This window comes from Pezoporus wallicus, unplaced genomic scaffold (assembly GCF_028554395.1).
Source record: "Pezoporus wallicus isolate ANWC-B61680 ecotype Strahan unplaced genomic scaffold, APGP_CSIRO_Pwel_v1 contig_8090, whole genome shotgun sequence".
In the NCBI taxonomy this organism is placed as follows: Eukaryota; Metazoa; Chordata; class Aves; order Psittaciformes; family Psittacidae; genus Pezoporus; species Pezoporus wallicus.
Genome location: NW_026642841.1, coordinates 1,266,234 through 1,290,183, shown reverse-complemented (window position 1 = coordinate 1,290,183; position 23,950 = coordinate 1,266,234). Strand labels below are relative to the sequence as shown.

Genomic DNA, 23,950 nt, shown 5'->3' with positions numbered 1-23,950 from the left:
CACACTCTGAAGCCGGCGGATAGCTATGAAGCCACGTAGGGAAGCCAGCTCTTAAACCCCAACCTCCTCAACATGCTGCTGCTGAAAGCACCTTCTCTCCTGATCCAGGTTTCTCTTCCCCTGCAGCCCAGGCTCCTACCGACCCGGGCCCCTCTTCCAGAATGCAAATAGCAGCAGCCAGCAGAGCCCAAGTACACAAATGAGCTGCTGTGAGAGTGCATCTTTATAAGGTTAACTGGCCCCCTCTAAGAGACAGGCATTTTCTTGTGGCTGCCTCGCTCAGAGAGCTCAGGCAAACAGCACCAGCATAGCTCCTGGGTTTGATTTATATTCCTGATGGCGTTATTAGCTCATCTACATGTAAAATGATTATGAATAGATGTCTGTACTCTGCAGAGGGCTAAATTAACCAGGCTCTGACATTCATCAGCTTCTCTTTGAAGCTTAAAGCGGCTTGAAACGCAGAGGTCTGTCTCCCAGCGGCAGCAGAGGGGGGAAGGAAACAGCTCGGGCTTGATGCTGTGTTCAGCACAACCTGGCCTGTTTTAATTCCCCCGTACCCTGAGAGGAGGGAGCAGAGGGCTGGAGGGAGGCTGCTGCGCAGCAGCGTGTGCTGCAAGTCCGTACTGAGCAGTTACATTTACAAACAAAGGAGCTGATAACGCCCAGCAGGGCCGCGGGGCTGCTATCTCCGTGCTGATTAAACCTCCCCCTGCAGCCAGCACGGAGGAGGAGTGTCCGCAGCGGGGAGACGAGCGGTACCGGTGTTAACTCTGCTGCTGCTGGGTGCCGATTCATTCAGCACAAGCCAAGGGCTGCCCTGCCAGCCCGACTGCTGAAAGCAGCACAGAGAACGCCAGTGGGAAGATCTGCAGCCTGCTCACATCCTCCCTCCACATCTCCTCTGGCTCTCTGTGCCCTCAGTGCTCTGGGGATCACACCGCAGGGTAATCACGCATAGCAGAAGGGGGATGCCTGCAGCATAGCCCAGGAGCGGTGCTGTGCTGGTTCTGCACAATGCCTTCCCCTCTGTCCCTCAAGCCTGCAGCACCAGCCTTTGGCTCCCTGCTAGCAGTCCTACTGCTTGCTTGCAGTGTCATCTCCCATGCATGGGCCATCTCCAGCATGGGTGTCTGCTGGGGCATGAGTACCACAGGCCCCTGTTAATATAGCTAACCTTGAGCACATCCCTTTGGCAGCACTGGCTGGGCAATAAGCCGGCCCTTGCTGTCACATATCCACCCTGCTCCTCTCACGCCTGCTCTGCAGGTCCTGAGACAATTTGCTAGTATCACTTCGGATTCTTCCCAGAATATACATTAACCTGTACCCTTTATGTTCTTTATTACTTTACAGGAGGAGAAAATGAAAGAGCCTGAAATACAGCTGGTTTTCCTGGTGAGGTCGGAGGAGAGCTGGAGTCAAACTCAGAGCAAACCCTGCAGCATCCAGCCCCACCACACACCAGCAACCAGGGCAGGAGCCCAGCTGAGAGCAAACTGCTGTGGGGTGGACAGAGCTGGAGAAGCAAAGTGTGGTCATGCAGCAGGAGCACTTCAACTAAAGCCTATAAAATCACAGAAGAGAGCCCTGGACATGCCCATTGCAGAGGGGAGACTGAGATGAGCTCTTAGGCAGAAGCTCTTCCCTGTGAGGGTGCCTAGGCGCTGGCACAGGGTGCCCAGAGAAGCTGTGGCTGCCCCATCCCTGGCAGTGTTCAAGGCCAGGTTGGACACAGGGGCTTGGAGCAACCTGCTCTAGTGGAAGGTGTCCCTGCTCGTGGCAGGGGTTGGAGCTGGATGAGCTTTAAGGTCCCTTCCAACACAAACCAGGCTGGGATTCTGGGATTTTATGCTATTTCAGCTGTGGACCACTGAAATGACCGCATAGGAAGGGCTGTGCTTATGCCATGGGGGGTGTGACTGATGGTACCAACTATGCAGTTTGCAGCCCTGTACACAGGTGCTGGAGGGTTACAAAACTCCTGCAAGAGGAGAGAGCATGGGAAAACACGTCCAGGAGGCTGTCCTGAGTTTTCCACTTACTGAGAGAGGCGATGCAGCCTCTTCCCATCAGGCAGCTTCCTGTGGGCAGCTGAAGCCCAGCAAGGAAATGCCCTGGCTGCAGCAGCCCATACTGGGCAATGCTGGGTGGAGGGCAGCTGATGGGCTGGTGGGACATGGTGCTGCCCCGGCCTGGTGGCTTGGGATGTCCTGCCCACAGCAGTTGCTGCACAGCAATCATGCTGTCACTGAGCCTGGGGGGGGGGGGGGGAATTTCAGCTTCATGGGAGAGCCAAAGGCCAATGGGAAGGAAAGCAGAGGGTGCCTCCCAGGTCTGCAAACCACCTCCTCGCTGGCCCTGGGGCACCTGCCCTATGACATGGAAAGCAAGGAAGCCCTTTCCCAGCAGTGGGATGAACTATAGGCCCCTGCCTGGCGTTCGGGGACAGAGGGTTTGGTAGTGAGCTCTGAAGCCCTGCTGGGGAATGCACACTCCTCGAGACAGGGACTGCTAAAACTAAGGCTTGGCGACTCGTAATAGAACATTTTCAGTGTAAGGTGGCTTCTGAAGGACTGTGGAAGCACTGGGCTTGTCTCATTGCTCAGGGGAGGATTGGTGTGATTTCTAGTTGGGGTTCTTCATGATGTGCCGCATGTACCCCAGAATTCATGGGGCTGTGCCTAGACCACAGCTCTGAGGGGAGTGCTGGAGGAGTGCAGCTGCTGTAGCTCCAGAGGAGCTTAAAAGCTACCTGCGTCAGAGAGCCCAGGATGCACGGACAAAACGGCTTTTTCTGCAGAAACTCTTTTTGTGATAGGGGACTTGGAAGCGATGATAATGGTGGCTGGGAGAGGGAAATACCATGAAGGGTTGACTGTGTCTGTACTGTGTCCACAGAGTGAGCCTGGCCTTGAGCCTGGTGGTCCCAGACTGAAACTCCAACAGGGAATATGCTCAAACTGGGCATCTGGATGGATGTGGGCTTGTGCTGGAGACTTCACCTTCGTCCGTGTGGTTTAGTAGTGCAGACTGAGTCCCTGCACTGCAAGATCTGACTATGTCTTCCAGTGACTCTTTGGTTAATAACGATGCCACGCTGCAGCTTTCCACAACAGTGATTTTATACCCCATGGCTAAGGAAGCTCTGTTACATGTGCTGCAGAGTGCTGTGAGGGTGCCTAAGCGGGTTTGGGTGTGAAGCCTGCTGAGTAATGTTGGAGAGGTGTAGAGGGCATCCCTGCTGCCCACAGGATACAGCCCATGGAGGGAGGTGTCATCTGAATGCCTCCCGGGTTTCATCTTGGAGGAAAACAGCTATGTCCTCCCAGATGGAGTCACAGAAGAACCTCTGCCCTCCAGCGGTGTGGGCAGACTAACACCAGAGTGGGGAGCTGCAGCATAGATGTGCCCTTCAAAGCTAGGCTAGGGAGCATCCTTAATGGAAAATACACACCAGGACCAGCCACTTATGTCTGTAGAAGAACTGTTTGTGGCCTCTTTGCTGATGAGAACATTACATGGAGTGGCAGATGATGCTCATCAGTCCACAGGTTTGCATCTCCCGCAGTGTACAGCAAGCTAATAACAGTCCCAGGGAGTGCATTCAATCATGGAAAATACCATGGATCCCAGAGTGAGCTGTACCTGCTCACTGGCACCAGGCCACTGCTTCCCAGCTGAGGAATACTGTGCCAAGCTCAAGGTTACGGATTTTATCCTTTGGGTGCTTCTCAACAAAGGAAATGTTATGGATTGAGCCAACAACGGGTCTGCTGCTGGAGGTACAACCGTAGGCAGGCCAGAGACTCATGGAATCACCTTACTCCTTGGGAGATGCCAGGTCCTACCTGCTGCTCCAACAGGGCTGGTCGCTCAGGGGCTTGCCTGGTTCTGACTGTCTGCAAGGGCAGTGTCCCCCTGTGACACACTGCTGACGAGGGAGACATGGCTGATGCGGCATCACTGCCAATGGGGGAACACTGCAGGCGCGGGGGAACATGTCTGATGGGGGGGACGTGGGTGGGCACCACTGCTACGAGGGGACTCGGCTGATGGGGAGACCCCAGTGATGGAGGCGGCATGGCTGACGGGGAGACAGCAGTGGGGAAGAGGACAGGGCTGACAAGGAGGTCACGGCTGACGCGGGAGATGCCAGTCATGGGGGTGACAGGTGTGACATGGCTGACAGGAGGGGCATGGCTGGTGGGGGTAAACACGGCTGCCAGGGGGACACGGCTCACATGGGGACACAGCTAACAGGGGGACACGGCTGACATGGGGACACGGGTAACGCGGACATGGCTGACAGGGGGACACGGGTAATGGGGGGACATGGCTGACATGGGGACACGGGTAACGGGGACACAGCTAACGGGGGGACATGGCTGACATGGGGACACGGCTGACAGGGGGCGACAGCTAACGGGGGGACATGGCTGACATGGGGACACGGACACGGCTGACATGGGGACATGGCTGACATGGGGACACGGCTGACATGGGGACACAGCTAACGGGGGGACATGGCTGACATGAGGACACGGCTGACAGGGGGACACAGATAACAGGGGGACATGGCTGCCATGGGGACATGGCTGCCATGGGGACACGGCTGACATGGGGACATGGCTGCCATGGGGACACGGCTGGCATGGGGACACGGACACTGCCGCCATGGGGACATGGACACGGCTGCCATGGGGACATGGCTGACAGGAGGACATGGACACGGCTGCCATGGGGACACGGACACAGCTGCCATGGGGACACGGACATGGCTGCCATGGGGACACGGACACGGCTGCCATGGGGACATGGACACGGCTGCCATGGGGACACGGACACGGCTGCCATGGGGACATGGACACGGCTGCCATGGGGACACGGACACGGCTGCCATGGGGACATGGACACGGCTGCCAGGGGGCACAGACACGGCTGCCAGGGGGCACAGACACGGCTGCCATGGGGACACGGACACGGCTGCCATGGGGACACGGACACGGCTGCCATGGGGACACGGACACTGCCGCCATGGGGACACGGACACGGCTGCCATGGGGACACGGACACGGCTGGACACGGCTGCCATGGGGACATGGCTGCCATGGGGACATGGACACGGCTGCCATGGGGACATGGCTGACAGGAGGACACGGACACAGCTGCCATGGGGACATGGACACGGCTGAGAGGAGGACACGGACACTGCCGCCATGGGGACACGGACACGGCCGCCATGGGGACACGGCTGCCATGGGGACACGGACACTGCCGCCATGGGGACACGGACACTGCCGCCACGGGGACACGGCTGCCATGGGGACACGGACACTGCCGCCATGGGGACACGGCTGCCATGGGGACACGGACACTGCCGCCACGGGGACACGGACACTGCCGCCATGGGGACACGGACACTGCCGCCACGGGGACACGGACACTGCCGCCACGGGGACACGGACACTGCCGCCATGGGGACACGGACACTGCCGCCATGGGGACACGGACACTGCCGCCATGGGGACACGGCTGCCATGGGGACACTGCCGCCACGGGGACACGGACACTGCCGCCATGGGGACACGGACACTGCCGCCATGGGGACACGGACACGGCCGCCATGGGGACACGGACACTGCCGCCACGGGGACACGGACACGGCCGCCATGGGGACACGGACACTGCCGCCATGGGGACACGGACACTGCCGCCAGGCCACTTCGCCGCGCCCCCGCAGCCGGGTGCCGCCGAGCCCCCGTGTGCTCACGCTTTTCGCGCCCCCCCGGGCTCAGCGCGCCCGTGCTCCGCGGTCCGTGCCGCAGCGGGCGGGCTCTGGCGCTCTGCGGGCGGTGCTGCTCCCCCCCGCCCCCGCCGGCAGCGGGAGGCCTGGCCGCTGCCTCGGCCGTCCCCGCCCTCCGCCGCTCCCGCCCCCGGCTCCGCGGCTGTTTAAAGCGGGCTCGGAGAGCTCCTGCCCGCCCAGAGCTGTCGGCGCTCCGCCATGGGACAGGAGCAGGCCCGGACCTACCCGCCGCGGCCCGAGTGGCTGCCGGCCGCGCACGTCCCGTCGCTGGCCCAGTACGAGCGCCTGTACCGGCGCTCCGTGGAGGACCCGCACGGTGAGCGCCGCGCCGGGAGCCCCGGGGAGGGCCGCAGCGGGGCCGGGGGTGCCGGGCGGGCCGGAAGGGGTGAGGCCGTGTTGAGCCCTCCAAGCGTGGGGTGCGGGAGTGCGGGGCTGCCGCGCGTTGTTCCCGAAAGCGCTGTCCTCCTTACCCGAGCCTGTTTCTGGGTCACGAGCTCTGGCCGTTGCCTTTGCAGCGTTTTGGGGTGACATTGCTAAACAGTTCTACTGGAAGACTCCGCACACGGGGCCCTTTCTGAAGTACAACTTCGATGTGACAAAGGGGAAGGTCTTCATTGAGTGGATGAAAGGGGCGACCACTAACATCTGTTACAACGTCCTGGATAGAAATGTCAACGAGAAGAAACTTGGGGACAAAATTGCTTTTTACTGGTAAAATTTTGGCTTTATTGTGGTGCAGAAGGTGTGTGTCATGCTGAAGTGTCTAAACAGAGTTGCTTCCCACTGAGGTGAATTAAAACATGGTCAAACCTGAGGGGCTTTAACCTTTAGATAGGGACGGCAGGTGTTTGCTTTCAGTGTTTGAGAGGAGTTGTGCAATAGAGCTTCTCTGCCCACCCTGGGTGAACTGGAGTGGCCCAGCATAGCCACGGGCAGCTCCTGACTTCCAGCTCTGCCTTTGCACTTGAACCTGCTAAAAGCTAAAGTCAGATGTTATTGAGGCAGGTACCACAACTCCTTTGTGAAGCAGGCGGAGAAATGGGATGAGGCAACAACACCCAACAGCAAAAAGCTGATAAACCCCATGTTTTCTGTCTTCATGTTCTGTGGGTCTGGCACTCTTCTGTGGCAGAAAGATTCTCCTAAAACCTGAGTGTATCCATTGATTCATTTACTGTGGTGAGTAGCTCCAGAGAGGAGCCCCCAACACCAGAGTGAGGGGAAACGGTGTCCAGGAGCCTCAGAACTGAGTGGTGAGAGCCATTGAGGGAGCCTGAAGCCTGAGGGATGGCACCAGCCCTGAGTGGGTAAAGCATGGCCCGGGGAGTGCAGCCAGGGCAGACAGTCAGGGTGTGGTGTGGCAGTTGGTGCAGGCAGGGGGGTGGTGAGTACTCTCCTTTGGGAGCTCTGCTCTGCCTGCCCTGGTTCTGGCAGCAGGCAGACCTGATGAGAGCAGAGGCTACAGTGCAGAGCTCCAGGTGCAGAAAGCTCCTTCACTGGTCTCTTAGGGCAAGGGTACACTGGTGCAGGGGCTCCTGGTGGAGGTGCTTGTGCAGCAGGTGGCTGAGGTGTGGGAGACTGTCAGTAGGCTAAGAGATACCAGGGAAGCTGAGAGGGAGCTGGACTGCTTGCTCCAGAACCAAACTGTGCAGGGGCCAAAAGCATCCACCATAGCGCATGGAGAAAAGGAGGGCAGTAATCCAGGAAGCTGGGAACTAGTAACTAAAAAGAGAACCCAACAAAAAAAGGAGGAAGAGAACAATTAAAAGCAAGGGGCTTCCTCCAAAATCCACTGTCCCCACCCAGAACCGCTCTGTAGTTCTGCAGGGTACTAATAAGGTAATGCATACCGCACCAAATGAACATCCTGCTGATGCACCAGTAAAGAGGATAGAATCATAGAATAGTTAGGGTTGGAAAGGACCTTGAGATCATCCAGTTCCACCCCCCCTGCCATTGGCAGGGACACCTCACACTAAACCATCTCATCCAAGGCTCTGTCCAACCTGGCCTTGAACACTGCTAGGGATGGAGAATTCACAACTTCCTTGGGCAACCCATTCCAGTGCCTCTCCACCCTTACAGTAAAGAACTTCTTCCTTATTTCCGATCTAAACTTCCCCTGTTTAAGTTTGAGCCCATTACCCCTTGTCCTATCCCTACAGTCCCTAATGAATAGTCCATCCCCAGCATCCCTATAGCCCTCACTACTAAGTGCTTCCAGGAAAGAGTGGCAGGTCATAGTAGTAAGTGACTCTACTTTGAAAGGCACAGAGGCACCCATCTGTCGGCCTGATCCAGTCTTGAGGGAGGTGTGTTGCCTATCAGGGGTGTTGCTGAGAGGCTGCCTGTCTCATAAGTCCCACTGACTTATCCACTTCTTGTGGTCCATGTGGGTGCTTGTGCTACTGACAGCAGTAGCCTGGGAATCATAAAGAACTACAGAGCCCTGCGAGAGGTGGTTAGAGGTTCTGGAGCTCAGATAGTTTTCTTCATTGATCCTCCAAGCCAAAGGCATCGGTGTTGGGACTGATCTTGTCTTACATTCCTTTGATTCTCCTCTCCATCCCATCTGGGGAGGCAGGATGAGAGGGGTGAGCTGGTGACAAGTCCAGAGGAGACCATGAGAGTGATCAGGAGGCCAGGAGAAGAGAGGTTGTGAGGAGACCTCAGAGCAGCTTCCAGTGTCTGAAGGGGGCTACAAGGATGCTGGAGAGGGACTTTTCATCAGGGACTGTAGTGATAGGACAAGGGGTGATGGGTTCAAACTGAAACAGGGGAAATTTAATTTAGATATGGAAGCTCTTTACTGTGAGGGTGGTGAGGCACTGGCACAGGTTGCCCAAGGAAGCTGTGAATGTGCCATCCCTGGCATTGTTCAGGGCCAGGTTGGACAGAGTTTTGGGTGGCATGGTTTAGCGTGTGGTGTCCCTGCCTATGGCAGGGGGTCGGAACTGGATGACCTTAAGGTCTTTACCAAGCCAAACTGTTCTGTGATTTTATGATTCCTTGCACTTGAACGCATATAACACTGATGATTTTGGAAAGGCTGGCTTCTCCGTATTCCTTTTGGGAGGAAAAGTTAACTTCCAGCCTTAAGGATGTGTGTATATTTTTACTGGAATAGTTGCTAGCGTTAAAAGCCATGTGGAACTTGGAATTTTCATACTAATGCAAAATAGGCTTCCCTAGTGATGTCCAAGATGCAGAACTAATGCTCCCTTGTTGACCTAGCCTGGGTATGACTGTATGTGGTAGAAGAGAAGCACAAGTAAATGTGCCACTCATTAGGGATGCAATAACTTGGGTTGTGGAGAGTCCTTTCAGCAGAGCAGCTGGAGAAGTCTTACTGTCACTGCAGTAAGAATGCCAGATCCCCTAATGATGAACAACTGTGCTGCTCAAAGTGATTTTGTGCAGCTGAAGGGTACCAGTGACCTGGTGTAAGGGGGACTAGGAGCTACCCCCCTACAGAAAGAAGGAACATGTTTATACCCGTGGAGTTCTGGCTGCGACTGTAAAATTGGATTCACATTGGAGTTTCCATCCATAGAACTACCACTTAAGTAAAAGAATTACATGTACTGTTTGGCAAATAATCATATTGATATACTTGCCACAGGTGAAATGGTGGCAGCTGCTTCCTTCCCTGCTAGTTAAATATGTTCTCTAACTCACCTGGTTGTAAAGTGACTGCAGCTTCTGATGGAAAACTCCTTTGTAAACTCATGCAGGTGTGCCAGCAAACAGAGCCCTTTGGCAGTGCTGGTAGCTGGGCTGGAGTTTATGGAGGGAGCGAGTGCATTGTTCTTCTTGCCTGTAAATCTCTGGGTGACACGTTGGTGCCAGCCTGCAGCTTGGTAGTTACTCTGGCAGCCTTTGAGGGGTGTTTGTGATGCTGAGCAAAGCTTGGAGTGGGTATTAAAAGGGTGGGTGTGGACAGTCATGGTGTTCACAGAGCTGAAAACAAGGTCTCTTCCTCCTTAGCAGCCAGTTTCCCCTGACTACTTCAGGATAAATTCTAGCGTGGTTCTGTCACCAGCGACCTGGCACTGGGGTGTCTGAAGCTGTTAGCTGGGAATGTCATGGGGAGGGATGGAGGAGGCATGTTAAATGGGATGTGTGTGCTACTGACCTGTGAGCTTGTGGCACTGAGGTCTTAAGGAAGCAGGGCTTTAGGTTGCAGCTCATAAAATTAATCTTCTAGAAGTGTGCATGTGCCTTTCTGGACACATGTTCTTCAATAACAAAGTGTAGTTGCTGTTGTCTTGGCCTTTCACATTTTGCTTTGACTCTGTTGAATGAGCCCACTTTCCTAAACCACTTGAAACTTGTCACACTGTATGGAAGGTCAGAAAAGAAATGAGAGCCTCAAAAAGCCAAAGAGGATTCCTGGGGAAGGCTTTGGGGGGTTTAATACCTTGGCTGCTTGCTTTTAAGAAAATCTGTAGCTTGCTGGATGGGGAAGGGTGCTGGTGTTGTACCAAGGTGTCTGACTGCCCACCTCTGAGAGCTTTGAAAGGATACAAGAGCTTTGCAAGTTAGAGGAGATCTTTGCTTTCAGAGAGGAAACATTGGGGGAAGAGAGAAATAATTTTTCAAGGCACTGCTTGGTGTCTCTGAGATGTGTCCTGGCAGAGCTCAGCTGCTGCATGGCCCTGACTGGGCCTGTCTCAAGTGTTGTGTGGACAGGAAGGAACAAGCAGTTCATCTGGATGTGTTCTGGCCAAACTGCTTTGAAGGCTCCTGCACCACTAGCAGTCCAGGATTGCCCAAACTGGCTCTACTCAGAGGGTCTCATCCCAAGCCACATGGAATTGGCCTTTCAGCACTAAGGGTGGTACATGGCACTGCTTTGTGCTGCAGAACTTGTATATAGGTGACACTTCCTGTTGTGGTACCCTCCTTTTGGTGCTGTTAGGCGTGTTTAGTTCACAATGACCATCCTGAGTTGGTAGGAAACACTTGCATTTTGCCTGTGACCTGTTTCACTGTGGTCTCTCTTGCTGCTTATGAACGTTACAAGTATTTCTGTTTCTGCTGCTTTTGATTCCTCTTTCTGTGGTATTGATGTTGGCCTAAAGAGGAACAGAAGCTCCAGGAAATGTTTCTGTGAAAGTGCTGCTCTCAGAAGTGCAACCTGCTTCATAATTGAAGGGAAAGGCCGAAGTCGGTAACACTGTGGTTACTGTGCAGGTAGATCCCTACTTTGTTGGGCTCACAGCTGGAATGAGCAAACTAGCTGGGACACAGGTGACTTGCAGGAGTGCTGAGGACTTGGTCTATGGTGGGCAGTGTAAACTGGAGGAGGAGTACAGTGTGTCTACCATGCTCTGGGCATACCTGTGCCATGTGGACTAACCTGTACTTCTGTGCTGAAGAGCTATTGTTAATCCCCTGTAAACATCAGCCTGGGCAGCTTGTGGAAGGGAAAACAGAACCAGGTGGGAATTCAAATAGCACAGCATTTACTACAGACCCTCCCTAATGAGACCCTGGGGTGGGAAGGGACCTGCATGAAGCCTGTTCTTGGTGTTTCAGCTGTGTGTGGGTTGCATGAAATTCTTGCCTTTGTTTCACCCCACCTGCAGCACTGGTGGTGCCTTGTGGGAGCAGGGAAGGAGGTAGAGCTTTGGACACTGTTACTAACCTAGATGCTGGCTTCTGCCATCACCGGGAGACTGATAATCTTTCTTCTGTATGCATATGAAATAACACATCCAGAGGAGAAACAGATGGTAAAGGCTGCCAGAGCTTACTGGAGCTTGATTTAAACTGAAGAACAACTGCTTGTGGTCCCATTCTGGGCCTAGAAAAAACATAACATGCAAAGATAAGATGAAGAAGGTGTGTTGTGTTTTTTTTTTTTTAATGTAATGAAGGATTTGGGGGCTTGTAGCTGTGTCATGTCTTCTAATGACTCCTTCTGTAAGGTCAGTAAACAACTACAGAACCTGTTTTAAAAAAAAGAAACCGAAAACCTAAAATCACAAAGCAACAACCTAGTGTCAAAGCCCTTTTAGAGGATTTTACTAGGAAACTGGAAGGCTTTGTCCAGCAGCCTTCCAGAGAGGCTTATCAGATACAGGTTTGGTGTGAGGATGCTGCTGAGCATAAATGGGACAAGCCCACATGTGCTGGGACCTGCCTGCTCCCCATGCACCTCGATCTGATGGCTGTTCCTCTCCATGGAGTGCTTTATCCTGGGCTGTGCCATCCCAGAGTCAAAACTGAAGCCAGATTAAGCTGTTTCAGTTGAATTTCTCCTGTAAAGGTCTGGATCTCTTCTGATTGCAGAAATTATCTTGCCTTGAACTGCTGAGAGCCAAGTGCTTGGTCTCGCAGTCCAATACTGTCATATGCAGAGATGCTGTGGCTGTGGGTGCTGGCTGTTACCACCCAGGCTTCAGAGGTGTTAACCATAGCCAGCTCACGCCCCATGCACTCAGCTCTGCTCCTCCATTGCCTTCAGGACTCAGGATGTCCCATGCCAAACTGATGCTTTGTTTCTTTAGTAACTTCCTGCATGACTTGTTACATTTGCAGTGATGCAGCCTCTTTCAACACTGTTCTGGCAGTGAAAGCATAGGCCTGAATCACACAGGGTGTTTAAAGAGTGAAGATTCACTGCTGGGAAGGTTGTTTTTACTGATAAACACTTGCAGGCCTGTGTGTGCAGGCTGCTGAGAGCAGTCAAAGCTGTGTTGCAGGCTCTACCAAACAGCAAAACCCAAAGCTGCTGTTCCCCTGATGCTACTGTGGAGAGAGAACATTCCACAGGGGAATGTGTTTAACCTCTAGAGCAGTGAGAAGCCTTGTGGCAGTTTTAGTGTTTATGCTTGCAGCAATACCCATGCTCAGCACAGCTCATTCCCCTGATGGGGTCTCCATGGGAAGTGGGGTGACCCCCATTAGCCCTGGCTGAGCAGGAAGGAGAAGGGTTCAGGACACCCACAGCTTGGGAACGCACACAGCAACAGCCTGGAATCTCCAAACAGGAGCATCTCTGCTTTGTGAGTCCTGTCTGGCTCTGAGCTGCATTGGTAGTGCAGGAGTGGGAAGGGTGGGAGCATCAATAGGAATCTGGTATTAAAATCAAGGAGTAAAGTCCAAGTATTGCACTTTCCTCAATTCTTTGGTGGAATTCTTCCACTCCCAGTTCTGGGACAGTCACCAACCAGTATGGTTGGTGCTGTGGCAGTAGTGCAAACACCACTGTGTTCAGCTCCTTGTATGTAAGTGCAAACTGGGACAGCAGGCACTCACAGCTTGTCCTCTGGTGTGGCTCTCTGGCTTTTCTCCATTGATGGGTGAAGTCTCCATCTTCAAGAAGATGGTGCTGCCCCAGGGCTGCATGGTGATGCCTGCAAGCAAGGGTTTGGAGCTTCTTGGTTTGGCCTGAGGGGTTGGGAAATACAGGGATCGTGGGCTGAAGCTTGGTTCCGAAGGCTATCTGTATGCAGAGACCTCTGCCAGTTTTCTCCTGTCCCAAGTGTTTCTGTTAGTGGATTGCACTTGTCTGCTGCATCCTACATCCACTTCCTGATTAGTGAAAGTCTGAGATAGTTTTCAGGTGAGTGGTTGTGACAAATGGATGAACTAAATATGTGAGAGCAGCAAATAGCTTCTTCAGGCAGGTATTTTCTTGTGGGCTTCCTGTGTGCTTTCCCGGCTGGTGTGAGTCAGGGATCTGTGTGCATGTTACTCAGACAGCTGGTGGATGCAGAGGCACTTGGAATTATTTTTCCCTTCTGACTTGGAAGAGGAGGTTGAGTCATCCCTGTCAGCTACACATGCTGGTTTGCAGCGAGATGCCAGGAGGTTGGTTTAATGTTTTGAAGATCTCAAGCCATATTCCTGCTGTGCAGAGCCTTTTCCATCATAGGATGCAGGGCAGGATCAGGCAAGTGCTGTCAGCCTGGTGCTCTGCAGTGCAACAAAGGATGGGCATACTGAAGGTTGGTGACAATGTTCAAGGCCAGGTTGGACAGAACTTTGGGAAACATGGTCTAGTGTGAGGTGTCCCTGCCTGTGACAGGGGGTTGGAACTGAATGAGCTTAAGATCCTTTCCAACCCAAATCAGTCTGGGATTCTATGGCACTGCCTGTAGTCTCCTGTGGTTTGCCCATTCAGAAGCATCCCTGGAGCTGTGCTTCCGTGTGGAAGGTGTTCAGCATTATTGAAGATATTCACTGGAAGTAGTTTTCACAGAGCTCAAATAAGCTGCAGTCCTGCTCCTGCAGAATTGGGGCTCTTCTCTGTTAAGTTTGTTAAGAAAGAAGGACTCGGGCAGCACTTGTGTGCTCAGCTCCATGGCTGAGCAGTGAGGAGAAGGTTGTGTAAGCTCTGCAGTTTGGGAACACTCACAGCAACAGCCTTGAATCAGGGCAGCAACTTTCATTTGGGTTTTGCCAGAACTGTTTGCTCCCAGCCTTTTGCTCTGAAACCTTTGGAAGCTGCTTACTGGCAGGGATACAGCATCCACCTATATAAATACAAGGGAATATCCAGGAAGTATTTGAGAAGATAAACAAGTTGGATGGCAATAAGTGCCCAGGATTAGATGGCATGTGCCCCAGAGGACTGCAGGGACTTGAATGTGAAATTGCAGAGCTCTGGCCAGGGTATGCTGTGTGCTCTTGCAAAGGGCTGTTGTGCCAAGGACTGGGAGGTTGCCAGCCCCACTCTGTTTAGAGAGGGCAGTAGAGGGGTCCTGAGAACTGGTAAATCCCACAGATTCATTAGGTTTGGAAGGGACCTCTGGATATCATCCAGTCCAGCCCCCCTGCATCTGTAGTGGTACAGAGGAATCGGGTCACTTTGTGCATGGAAAAGGTGATTGAGTCCTATAGGAGTGCAGTTGTGTGGCACTGAGCACACGGATACAGCTGTTTTCAGGCTGCCTTCATGAGGATTCCCACAAAAAGGTTGATCAAGGAAGTTCTGTGGAGCTGGTTTAGGCTTCCCCTTCACCTCCTCACTTTTAGTGGTCACTTTTCAGGACCGGCAGCAGGTCTCCCAAGGACCAGTGTTGAAACTGAACTGCTGATGGTGCCCAGGCTCATGTGCCCTCCATAACCAGCTGCTCTGGGGGGCAAAACCCTGCACCTTGGTTCTGACAGTGTTTTGTTGTTGTCTGGGACACTCTTGGCGGAGCTGCTGTGGCCATGGATGGTTCTGAGTGTGTGGTTGGACAATCACTACCTGGGGGAGTAGTGAGGAGTGAGCCCAGGCAATAGCTCCTGGAGCTTCTCACATGTGAAAGTTGTAACTGGCAGCTATTACAGGCCCCTTGCTATGTTTTAAGAATAGTTTGCAAACTGTTGAGAGAGAAACCATGGTTCTGCGCTGATAGCACATGGTGAATGTTGGCAGGAGAGTTGAAATGTGGGATGGATAAATGGAGTTCATGGACACAGAGGAGGTGAACCCTGTATGGATCCAGGACATGGAAGGTCAGAGCCTTCACTTTGTTCGTTGGACTAGAAAACATGATTATTTTAGCTATGTGAATGGCTTGTGTCCTCCCTGGCACCTTGCAGTGAGTGGAGCAGAAGAGGACAAGGGCTCCATGGGGATGACACTGGCTTCAAGTAGTGGTATTGTCAGGAGACAAAGTGATCAGGCTTTGCCAGCAGAGGTGGGAGTGGGTGCTTGTTCAAGGTATGGTGTTTCTCCTTTGAGTTTTTGCATTTGTTACAGAATCACAGAATCAGCTGGGTTGGAAAAGACCTTTAAGATCATCAGATTGAACCATTACCCCAGCACTGCCAAGGCCACCACTAACCCATGGCACTGAGGCCTCGTCTCCACGGTGTGTGAACACTTTCAGGGACGGTGACTGCAGCCCTGCCCTGGGCAGCCTGTTCCAATGCCTGAGCACCCTCTGGGGCAGGAATTGTTCCTAATCTCCATCTAAACCTGCCCTGGTGCAGCTTGAGGCCGTTTCCTCTTGCCCCATCCCTTGTTCCTTGGGAGCAGATCCCAGCCCCTCCTGGCTCCATCCTCCTGTCAGGCAGTTGTAGGGAGCCATCAGGTCCCCCCTGAGCCTTCTCTTCTCCAGACTGAACCCCCCAGGTCCCTCAGCCGTTCCCCATCACACTTGTGCTCCAGGCCCTGCACCAGCTCCATTGCCCTTCTCTGGCCCTGCTCCAGCACCTCAATATCTCTCCTGTAGCGAGGGGCCCAGAGCCGAACACAGGATTTGAGGTGCAGCCTCACCAGTGCCCAGTGCAGGGGCACAATCCCTGCCCTGGCCCTGCTGCCTCAGCAGTGCTGGTACAGACCAGGATGCTGGTGGCTTTCTGGCTGCCTGGGCACAAGCTGCTCATGTTCTTTCTGCTCTGCCAGTCAGCCTCCCCTTGTCCTTTTCCAGGAGCAGATTTCCAGCCGCTCTTCCCCAAGCCTGGAGCATTGCATAGCGTTGTGCCTGGTGGGCTTTCTTCACAGGCTGAAGAGCTGTTAGGCTGTAGTATTGGCTGCCAGTGCTTTGACAAGACCTCTTTGACTCCCCCAACACAATGAGTTTGCCTTTTCCTCCTGTGGCCAGCCCTGCATCAGAGCCATTGCACACAGCAGGGTTTCAGTTCTTTGTTTGCATATCTGCACATCACTTACTGTAGATGGTGAAATGTGGTGGGATATGAGATCACAAGCCCTGGCAGTTCTCCATAGGCTCAAAGCTTACAATTTTTACAGACGGCGCTTCCCTTTAGGGGAATCCCTGAGGAAACCCATGGCCTTCTTGATTACTTCTTCACAACTGGGTATCTGCTACTGAAGCATGTTTTACATTCGTTTTGCCAGTGACCACTGAGATGACACTCCAGCAGGTGACATCTGGCCATCAGCTGTAGAGGTGTCTGAGGCATAAAGTTGAAATGTCCACCAAAAATCACAGTCATAGAATCCCAGAGTGATTTGGGTTGGAAAGGACCTAAAGCTCATCCAGCTCCAGCCCCCTGCCACGGCCAGAGATGCCTCACCCTAGACCATGTCACCCAAGGCTCTATCCAACCTGGCCTTGAACACTGCCAGGGATGGGGCATTCACTGCTTCTTTGGGCAACCTGTGCCTAGGCTTCACCACCCTCAAGTAAAGAACTTCTTCCTTATATCTAACCTGAACTTCACCTGGTTTAGTTTGAGTCCATCACCCCTTCGCAGGTCATAGCCTTGATGGATATTGTTTGAGCCCCCACTGGAATCAGCTTTCACTGTTAGAAGGTCTTGAAACAGCATTTCCCAATAGGGGTGTTTCCCAACTGTAGGTGGCTTGTTGCCTGATTCGCAGAAGCTTAATCCGGGATGTGTTTGTGGCCTCAGTGCAAGTTGTTAGAACAAGGAATCAGCAGGAAATAGGCTCTCCCCCGGTGGGCTCTGTTTCTCTGAAAATACTGCTCATGGTAGGCAATGTACCTCTCTTCTCAAACTTGCATTCTTCTACAGCATGACTTTAGCTTGCAGGGCTAGAAGTGCTGGCTGAGGGCAGCCAGACTCGGTGACCTACTGTGCAAGTCTCACCGATGAGCTCTGTTTCAACACTATGGAACATTTTTTTTTAATAAAAACAACCCTTAAAATCTTTATGTTTCAAAATCTTAAACTTTCCTCTCACTAAACTTGGTATAAAGCTGTCATTGGATGCATTGGTTCTGCTCCTGTGCTGTACAACATTGAAGTAAGAACATAATCACAGAATCCCACACTGGTTTTGGTTGGAGGCAACCTTAAAGCTCACCCAGGTCCAACCCCCTGCCATGGGCAGGGATATCCTCTTGACTTGATGCTCCATATCAAGTGAGAAGGAAAAACACAAAGCCCCAGAGGAGCAGCATTCCCCTTGCTGCTGAGCAGATACCTGGCAGCACAGAATGGCTGCTGACACCAGCACTGGGGTATTTACATGTGCTGTGTTACTTGTAAACTGCCTTATTTGATCAAATGTAGCAAACCAATAGTAAATTTCCCTTGAATTTCCCTGTTACCCATCAGTGTTGTGGCTCTCGGGTGTGAACACAGTACGCACAAACCCCATCACACTTACTTTACCCACTTGCTGATGTTGGCAGCAGTGTAAGCCAGGAGGTGTTGGTTCCTTCAGTGATGTCTGAGCATCCCACAGTCCAGAGGAAGGGGCTTGAAGTAAATTTTAGGGGGTAGCCTGGCAGGTGAGTGGGAAAATTGAAGGGAATTCTGGAAGTTCAGTGAATGATGAGTGATTTTGGAGCAGTGTCCACATCCAGCTGGGCTCTGTGCTGGAGGCATCGCTCAGGGGATGGTGAGGTGAACAGTGATTGGACTGCGCAAGATAAAGGTTATTTCTTGAGATGCCCCTGATACTCATTCAGGATCTGAAAGGCTCCAGCTAGAGTAGCTGAGAGTGTGTGTAGTGAGAAGGAAGGACAAAGATTGATGCAGTCTTTCTTGTGGGACACCAGCAGCCATGCAGGGTGTTGGCTGTTTGCTTTGTAAGCTGTACTTCCATATGGCTGTTTTTAAAGATGATTAGAAGACTGATGCCCTGCTCACAGAGCAGATGGTGGCCCTGTGACCCTTTAGAAATCAGCTCCATTTTAGCTGCTTTGTGCAATACAGGCACAGTAATGCCTGTACTTGAGTCAGCTGGGCCGGAGAGGATGGGCTGGACACAGAACATGATGGGGCACAGGACTCCTGCTCTGGCACTGCACAGTGCTGTTTGCCATCTGCTTTGGGTTTCTTTACAGCAACAGGAGCCTGTTCATCCTAGGGACATGGTCACCTTTCGGTTGGGATGGTTTGGCTCAGAGGTGGGTTTGACAGTGGAGCTTTGTTAGGCCCTGCCTATGTGTATGAGGGGAGAACTGGAGAGTGGTTTTAATGCAGGTCTCAATTCACTGTATGGCTTTAGAAGGTGAGCTGTTAAATTGGTGAAGAGTTTTCTTTCCCTGGGGTTCCTGTGCCAGGTTTACTCCCCAGCGTTCCCTCAGTGCTGCCAGGTAGCTCTCAACATGCTGGGAAACCCTTTCCACCAACCCCTCCCATTTTATGTTCCATCATTGCGCAACTTCTTCCTTTTTGATCCTTGTCATGATGCAACGGGATTCGAGCATGATTGCAGAGGCTGAGCTTTCTGGGAAGCCTCTCGGCATTTCCAGAACTCCTTTGGTTATTTCCTGCCATGGATTGCTGTGGTGGGAAGTGGATGACGTTGAGCATGGCCAGGGCTGGGCAGTCAGTCGTTAGTATGAAATGTTGTCATGAACGTTTCTTGCAAGCCCGTTTCAGCCCCACCCCACAAGCTCCCTCTTGAAATCCTGGTGCTGATACTGCTGGAGATGTTTCTGCTTTGGGCAGTCTGTGTAGGAGCATAGAATCATGAACCCATCACCCCTTGTCCTATCACTGCAGTCCCTGATGAAGAGTCCCCCTCCAGCATCCTTGTAGCCCCCTTCAGACACTGGAAGCTGCTCTGAGGTCTCCACTCAGCTTCTCTTTTCCAGACTGAACAGCCCCACTGTCCTCAGCCTGTCTTTGTATGGGAGGGGCTCCCATATGGAATGATCCATGCAAATACAAGCATTTTTTCCTGTTGAAATGGTGTCTTTTTCTGATGATCTTGCACAGCTGGTCTCTCCAAATGTCACATTTCAACATAATCTGTTTTCTCAGGGCAGATGTTACAGGGTGCTCTCAGCTCCGGTGCCATTCCCATGTCAGATAGGATAAGCAAGGCTGGAGGTGGAGGGAGAAATTGTGGTTTTCCCGGTTTTAGCAGCTGTTATTCCCAAACTACCAAGCTGGCTCCAGAGCCTTCCTGAGCCCCCAGCTTCCCTGAGCCTCTAGCAGCAGGAGGTTTGGGAGCAGTTGATGGCCGTGGTAGCTGAGCACGCAGCCCGGGAATGCTGGGCTCCCGCTGCCCATGCGGCCTGCACGTGAGCCCATTCCCAGATGGCAGGAGCTCTGCCTGGCATTTCGGCTGCTCTAATTCGGGATGCAGAACACATCGGGAAGCCCTGCCCCCAGCAACCTCACGTATGAGGAGGTGCCACCATACAGGAGCCTGTAGTAGAGGAAAGCTACTTGCTTGTGCCCTGGGGACAGGCTGCTGGTGGAGCAGGAGCTGGAGAACTTGCCGTCTCCATCCTTGGTGCCAGCTTGGTCCCATGCTTAGGAGGGATTTGGGGCTCTTGAGTGTGTTTTAGTTCAGATGGTACCAAAGATGTTTTGGGACATTCCCACAGTCCCCATCTCTGCTCCACTGGAGGCTTTCCGTGGTTCCCCACTCTGCACATCCTTCCTGTGGTGTTTCACCCTCTGGGAGAGGGCCCTTTCCCTCTTCCAGTATCTTTTTCAAATGGCAAATCCCTGTTTTCTTAAGGGTGTTTTTCTGTAGCTAAGATGTGGATTAAGCAAAACTGCTCTAAGAGCTGCCATTGCCTCTGCTGGTCCTGGAGTGAAACTTGGTGGTTTGGTTTGCTCAGAAAACTCACCTTCCAGGTGGCCCACACACCCCAGCGGGGCTTCCTGACCGCGGGTTAATGCTTTTATTTGAGGGCGATGTGGTCACAGGAGTTTCGAGGAAAAGCCTGAAGGATCTTCAGCCCCTTTGCTCATCAGTGGGAGCATTTAAAGGCATCACATAGGCTTGGTTTTGTGCCCCAGTTCGCTTTGGTCTGTGCATTTTCGGTTCCTGACTGTCTGTGGAGCTGCAGATGGTCTGGCACATCTTGGAAACGCGTCACACTTCACTTGCTTGGCTTCATTTCAGCATTTTCTTCTTACACCACCTTCCCTTAGTGGTGAAACCACAATGATCATCAGCAATTACCTTGAAAACCAGAATTCCCATTGATGCAACCTGTGCTTCCTGCTGCTCTGTGCGAGTGCCGGGGCAGTGTACACAGGGAAGCTGTGCTCAGCTGGTACTCCAGCAGCTCATGCACATAACTGTCCTTTAGGAATCTGGTGAAAGAGGAACCAAACAGCATTGGTGGTTTATTCTCAGGTCAGTTTTGCTTGGCCCATTCAGGTGCTCTGGGACATGGGCATGTCCTTGGCCACTGAGTAGAAGGCTAAGAAGCCACCACCCCTCCCTCCTGCTTGTTATACTCCAGCTGAGGTGGGCTCTGCTTGCATGGATGGCAGCGCTGAGCCTGGCTTGGCTGTGTGATGGGTGCTTGGAGCAGAGCTTCAGGACAAGTGCTGTAGTCAGCCCTGATGCTGAGCAGAGCATGGTGCAGCTCTGCAGGAGCACATCTGGCCACGCTGCTGCTCCACAGCCCTGACTGCTCCACAGGGTCAACCTGAGTTAATGTGCCTCTAAAGAAATGCTTCTCTGCTCCTACAAACCACATTCCCTACTGCACAACATGCTCACAACACTGAATCTTTCACTAAACTAACATGGAAGCTTGTCCTGGATTTAGGTCCATGGGCCCTGGGTGAAACAGATCTATGGCTCTGCAGCTCAAGGTGAAGCTCCAGCTGAGCAGGCAGGAATTCTGTGTGGCTCCTGGAGGCATGGCTGCACCTCAGAGGTGACTGTTCATGTTTCCTACCTGAGCTTTTCTTCCTCTCCTGCCCAGGGTAACTTCTCCATGGGATTGTTTCTTGCTGAGATACTTGTAGGGCCACTGAAGACATACGTCCCGTGGGGCTTTTGTGCATCACAGTGCTTGTTCAGAAGCGAAGAGCTCATTATTTTAACTGCTGGTGGTATGATAAGTGTTCTGCAGAGCGTGTTCTTCCTTTTAATATGCTGACAGAGATCTGTTTTGCACAGAGCTGGGCACTACCACCCTGCACACCACTGTGGTGATGGTCCCCAGTGCCCCTGGGCTGTGTGAATGGCTGCAGCAGCTAGGAGGTTATCATCTTTCCATAAGATGCCTTACTCACCAAAGCACCACTTTCTAGGAGCCTGCCTGCCACAGAAGGTCCCCAGCTGTGCATCTGGTGGGTTCATTTAAAGGGCTTGAATGTACTTAGTTGATGGGTGGTTCCCCTGAGACCATATGGCCAAAAGCTGCCTTTCTCCTGCTGAGCCTGCACTCAGCACGCAGTGTGTAAAACACGGGCTGCTCAAGTGCTAAAAGATCTCAAATGCATTCCTGCTGTGCCCCAGATGATACTATGGAATTTGGGATTACTCCTTGCTACATGCATGACTTGGGTTAAGGGAGATGAGAAAAACATCAGACTCAAACTGTGCTTCATCTCATGATGTCTCTGGGAAGTTTGGAGAGCTGGAAATGGCTTTTCCCTGTTAGATCATAGAATCATAGAATAGTTAGGGTTGGAAAGGACCTTAAGATCAAGTTCCAATCCCCCTGCCATGGGCAGGGACACCTTACACTAAATCATATCACCCAAGGCCTCGTCCAACCTGGTCTTGAACACTGCCAGGGATGGAGCATTCACAACCTCCCTGGACAACCCATTCCAGTGCCTCACCACCCTAACAGAAAAGAATTTCCTCCTTATATCCAATCTAAACTTCCCCTGTTTAAGTTTTAACCCATTACCCCTTGTCCTGTCACTACAGTCCCTAATGAAGAGTCCCTCTCCAGCATAGGCCTATAGGCCCCCTTCAGATACTGGAAGCTGCTATGAGGTCTCCTCTTCTCCAGGCTGAACAGCCCCAACTTTCTCAGCCTGTCTTCATACGGGAGGTGCTCCAGCCCCTGATCATCCTCGTGGCCTCCTCTGAACTTGTTCCAACAGTTCCATGTCCTTTTTATGTTGAGGACACCAGAACTGCACACAATGCTCCAGGTGAGGTCTCACAAGAGCAGAGTAGAGGGGCAGGATCACCTCCTTCGCCCTGCTGGTCACGCTCCTTTTGATGCAGCCCAGGATACGGTTGCTTTCTGGGCTGCAAGCGCACACTGAAGCCGGCTCATGTTCATTTTCTCATCGACCAGCACCCCCAAGTCCTTCTCCTCAGGGCTGCTCTGAATCTCTTCTCTGCCCAACCTGTAGCTGTGTCTGGGATTCCTTTGGCCCAGGTGTAGGATCGCAGGTGGCACGCTGGCAATCGCAGCAGTTCTTACCAAAGGCTGTGTTTGGGGGTGCTGGATTCTGCAGGGCTGTGGAAGGTTAGTGCTGTAAAATGGGTTCAGGAATGCAAGGGTTTGTATCTCAGTTTTAGTTCTTTTTCAGTTGAGTTTGCACAAGTGAGTCCATGCGAGAGGCTCAGCACTGACAGCTCTTACATCTGATGGGCAAAGAAGGGGAGATGCTGCTTGCACAACCAACCCCAGGGATTTGCAGGCTTGCTTTTGCTGCCCAGAGGATTGGGTAGCGTGTGAGTGGGCATTCCTTTAAATGCCCTGCTTAAAATCCATCATTCTCTGGATGTTTGTTCCGGAGAATAGGACAGAGCAATCTGAGTGCTGCTGAGTGTAGCTGTGGGCACTCCGCACTGTTTTCAGATGTGAGGAAGAAGCTTAAAGCAATGGCCTGCTCTTGAGAGACTGCTCGGAGGCCTTTGCTGGAGAGGAGGTGAAAGGAGGCAGCTTGTCCTGCAGAAGGGTGGATGTGACTTGCTTTCCATTAAACATCAGCTTCAAAGCCGAAGCCTGAGGTCTCCACCGCTGGTGCTTGTGGGGTTATTCTGCAGTGACGACAATGAGTGGAAAGGACTTTGAAAGCCCTCTGAAAATCCCTGTGAGTTTTAACTTCCCTTTGACGTTTCTCCTGCAGTGCCCTGTGTGTGCTGGCTTTGAGGACAAGCCTGGGCACACTCCCTGGCCTGAATTTCCCTCCTGAAGCCCAGCACTGAGGAGGACCTGGAGTGTTTGAGATGCACTTCTTGGGTGCAGGGACAGCAGGGCCATGAGCAGTAAATGGCTCTGGGCAGGTCCATGTCCCTCACGGGTACGAGCTGAGCTTTCCTGGGATTGCTTGTGTTGGAGGATTCTCAGGTTTAGTGCACAAAGCAGAGCCTTCCCCTCCCTCCTTCAGCAGGTATGGCACTACCACATCGATGGGAAAACCTGATTTTCCTGGCATGGAGGACCAGTGTGCCTTCTGTGGTGTCCTTGGCTAAAGCAGCAGCTCACCTACAGAGCCAAGCCCCCAGACAGCACACACAGCACAGGCTGCCTGCCTGCCCTATGTGGGAAGCTTTCCAGATGGGACAGCCCGTGCTGGTCTTTC

General features: G+C 52.7%; 1 protein-coding gene across 2 annotated transcripts in view; it reads left to right on the top strand.

The window, feature by feature from the left end:
- Positions 1-5,984: 5,984 nt before the first annotated feature.
- The window catches only part of ACSS2 (acyl-CoA synthetase short chain family member 2), a 36,284-nt gene continuing 18,318 nt past the window's right edge, over positions 5,985-23,950 (top strand). For both annotated transcript variants that reach the window (XM_057432348.1, XM_057432347.1), the window contains exons 1-2: positions 5,985-6,122; positions 6,322-6,517. In XM_057432348.1, the coding sequence (XP_057288331.1) occupies positions 6,005-6,122; positions 6,322-6,517 (314 nt within the window). In that variant the 5' untranslated portion in view covers positions 5,985-6,004. The remainder of the gene's footprint in view (positions 6,123-6,321; positions 6,518-23,950) is intronic.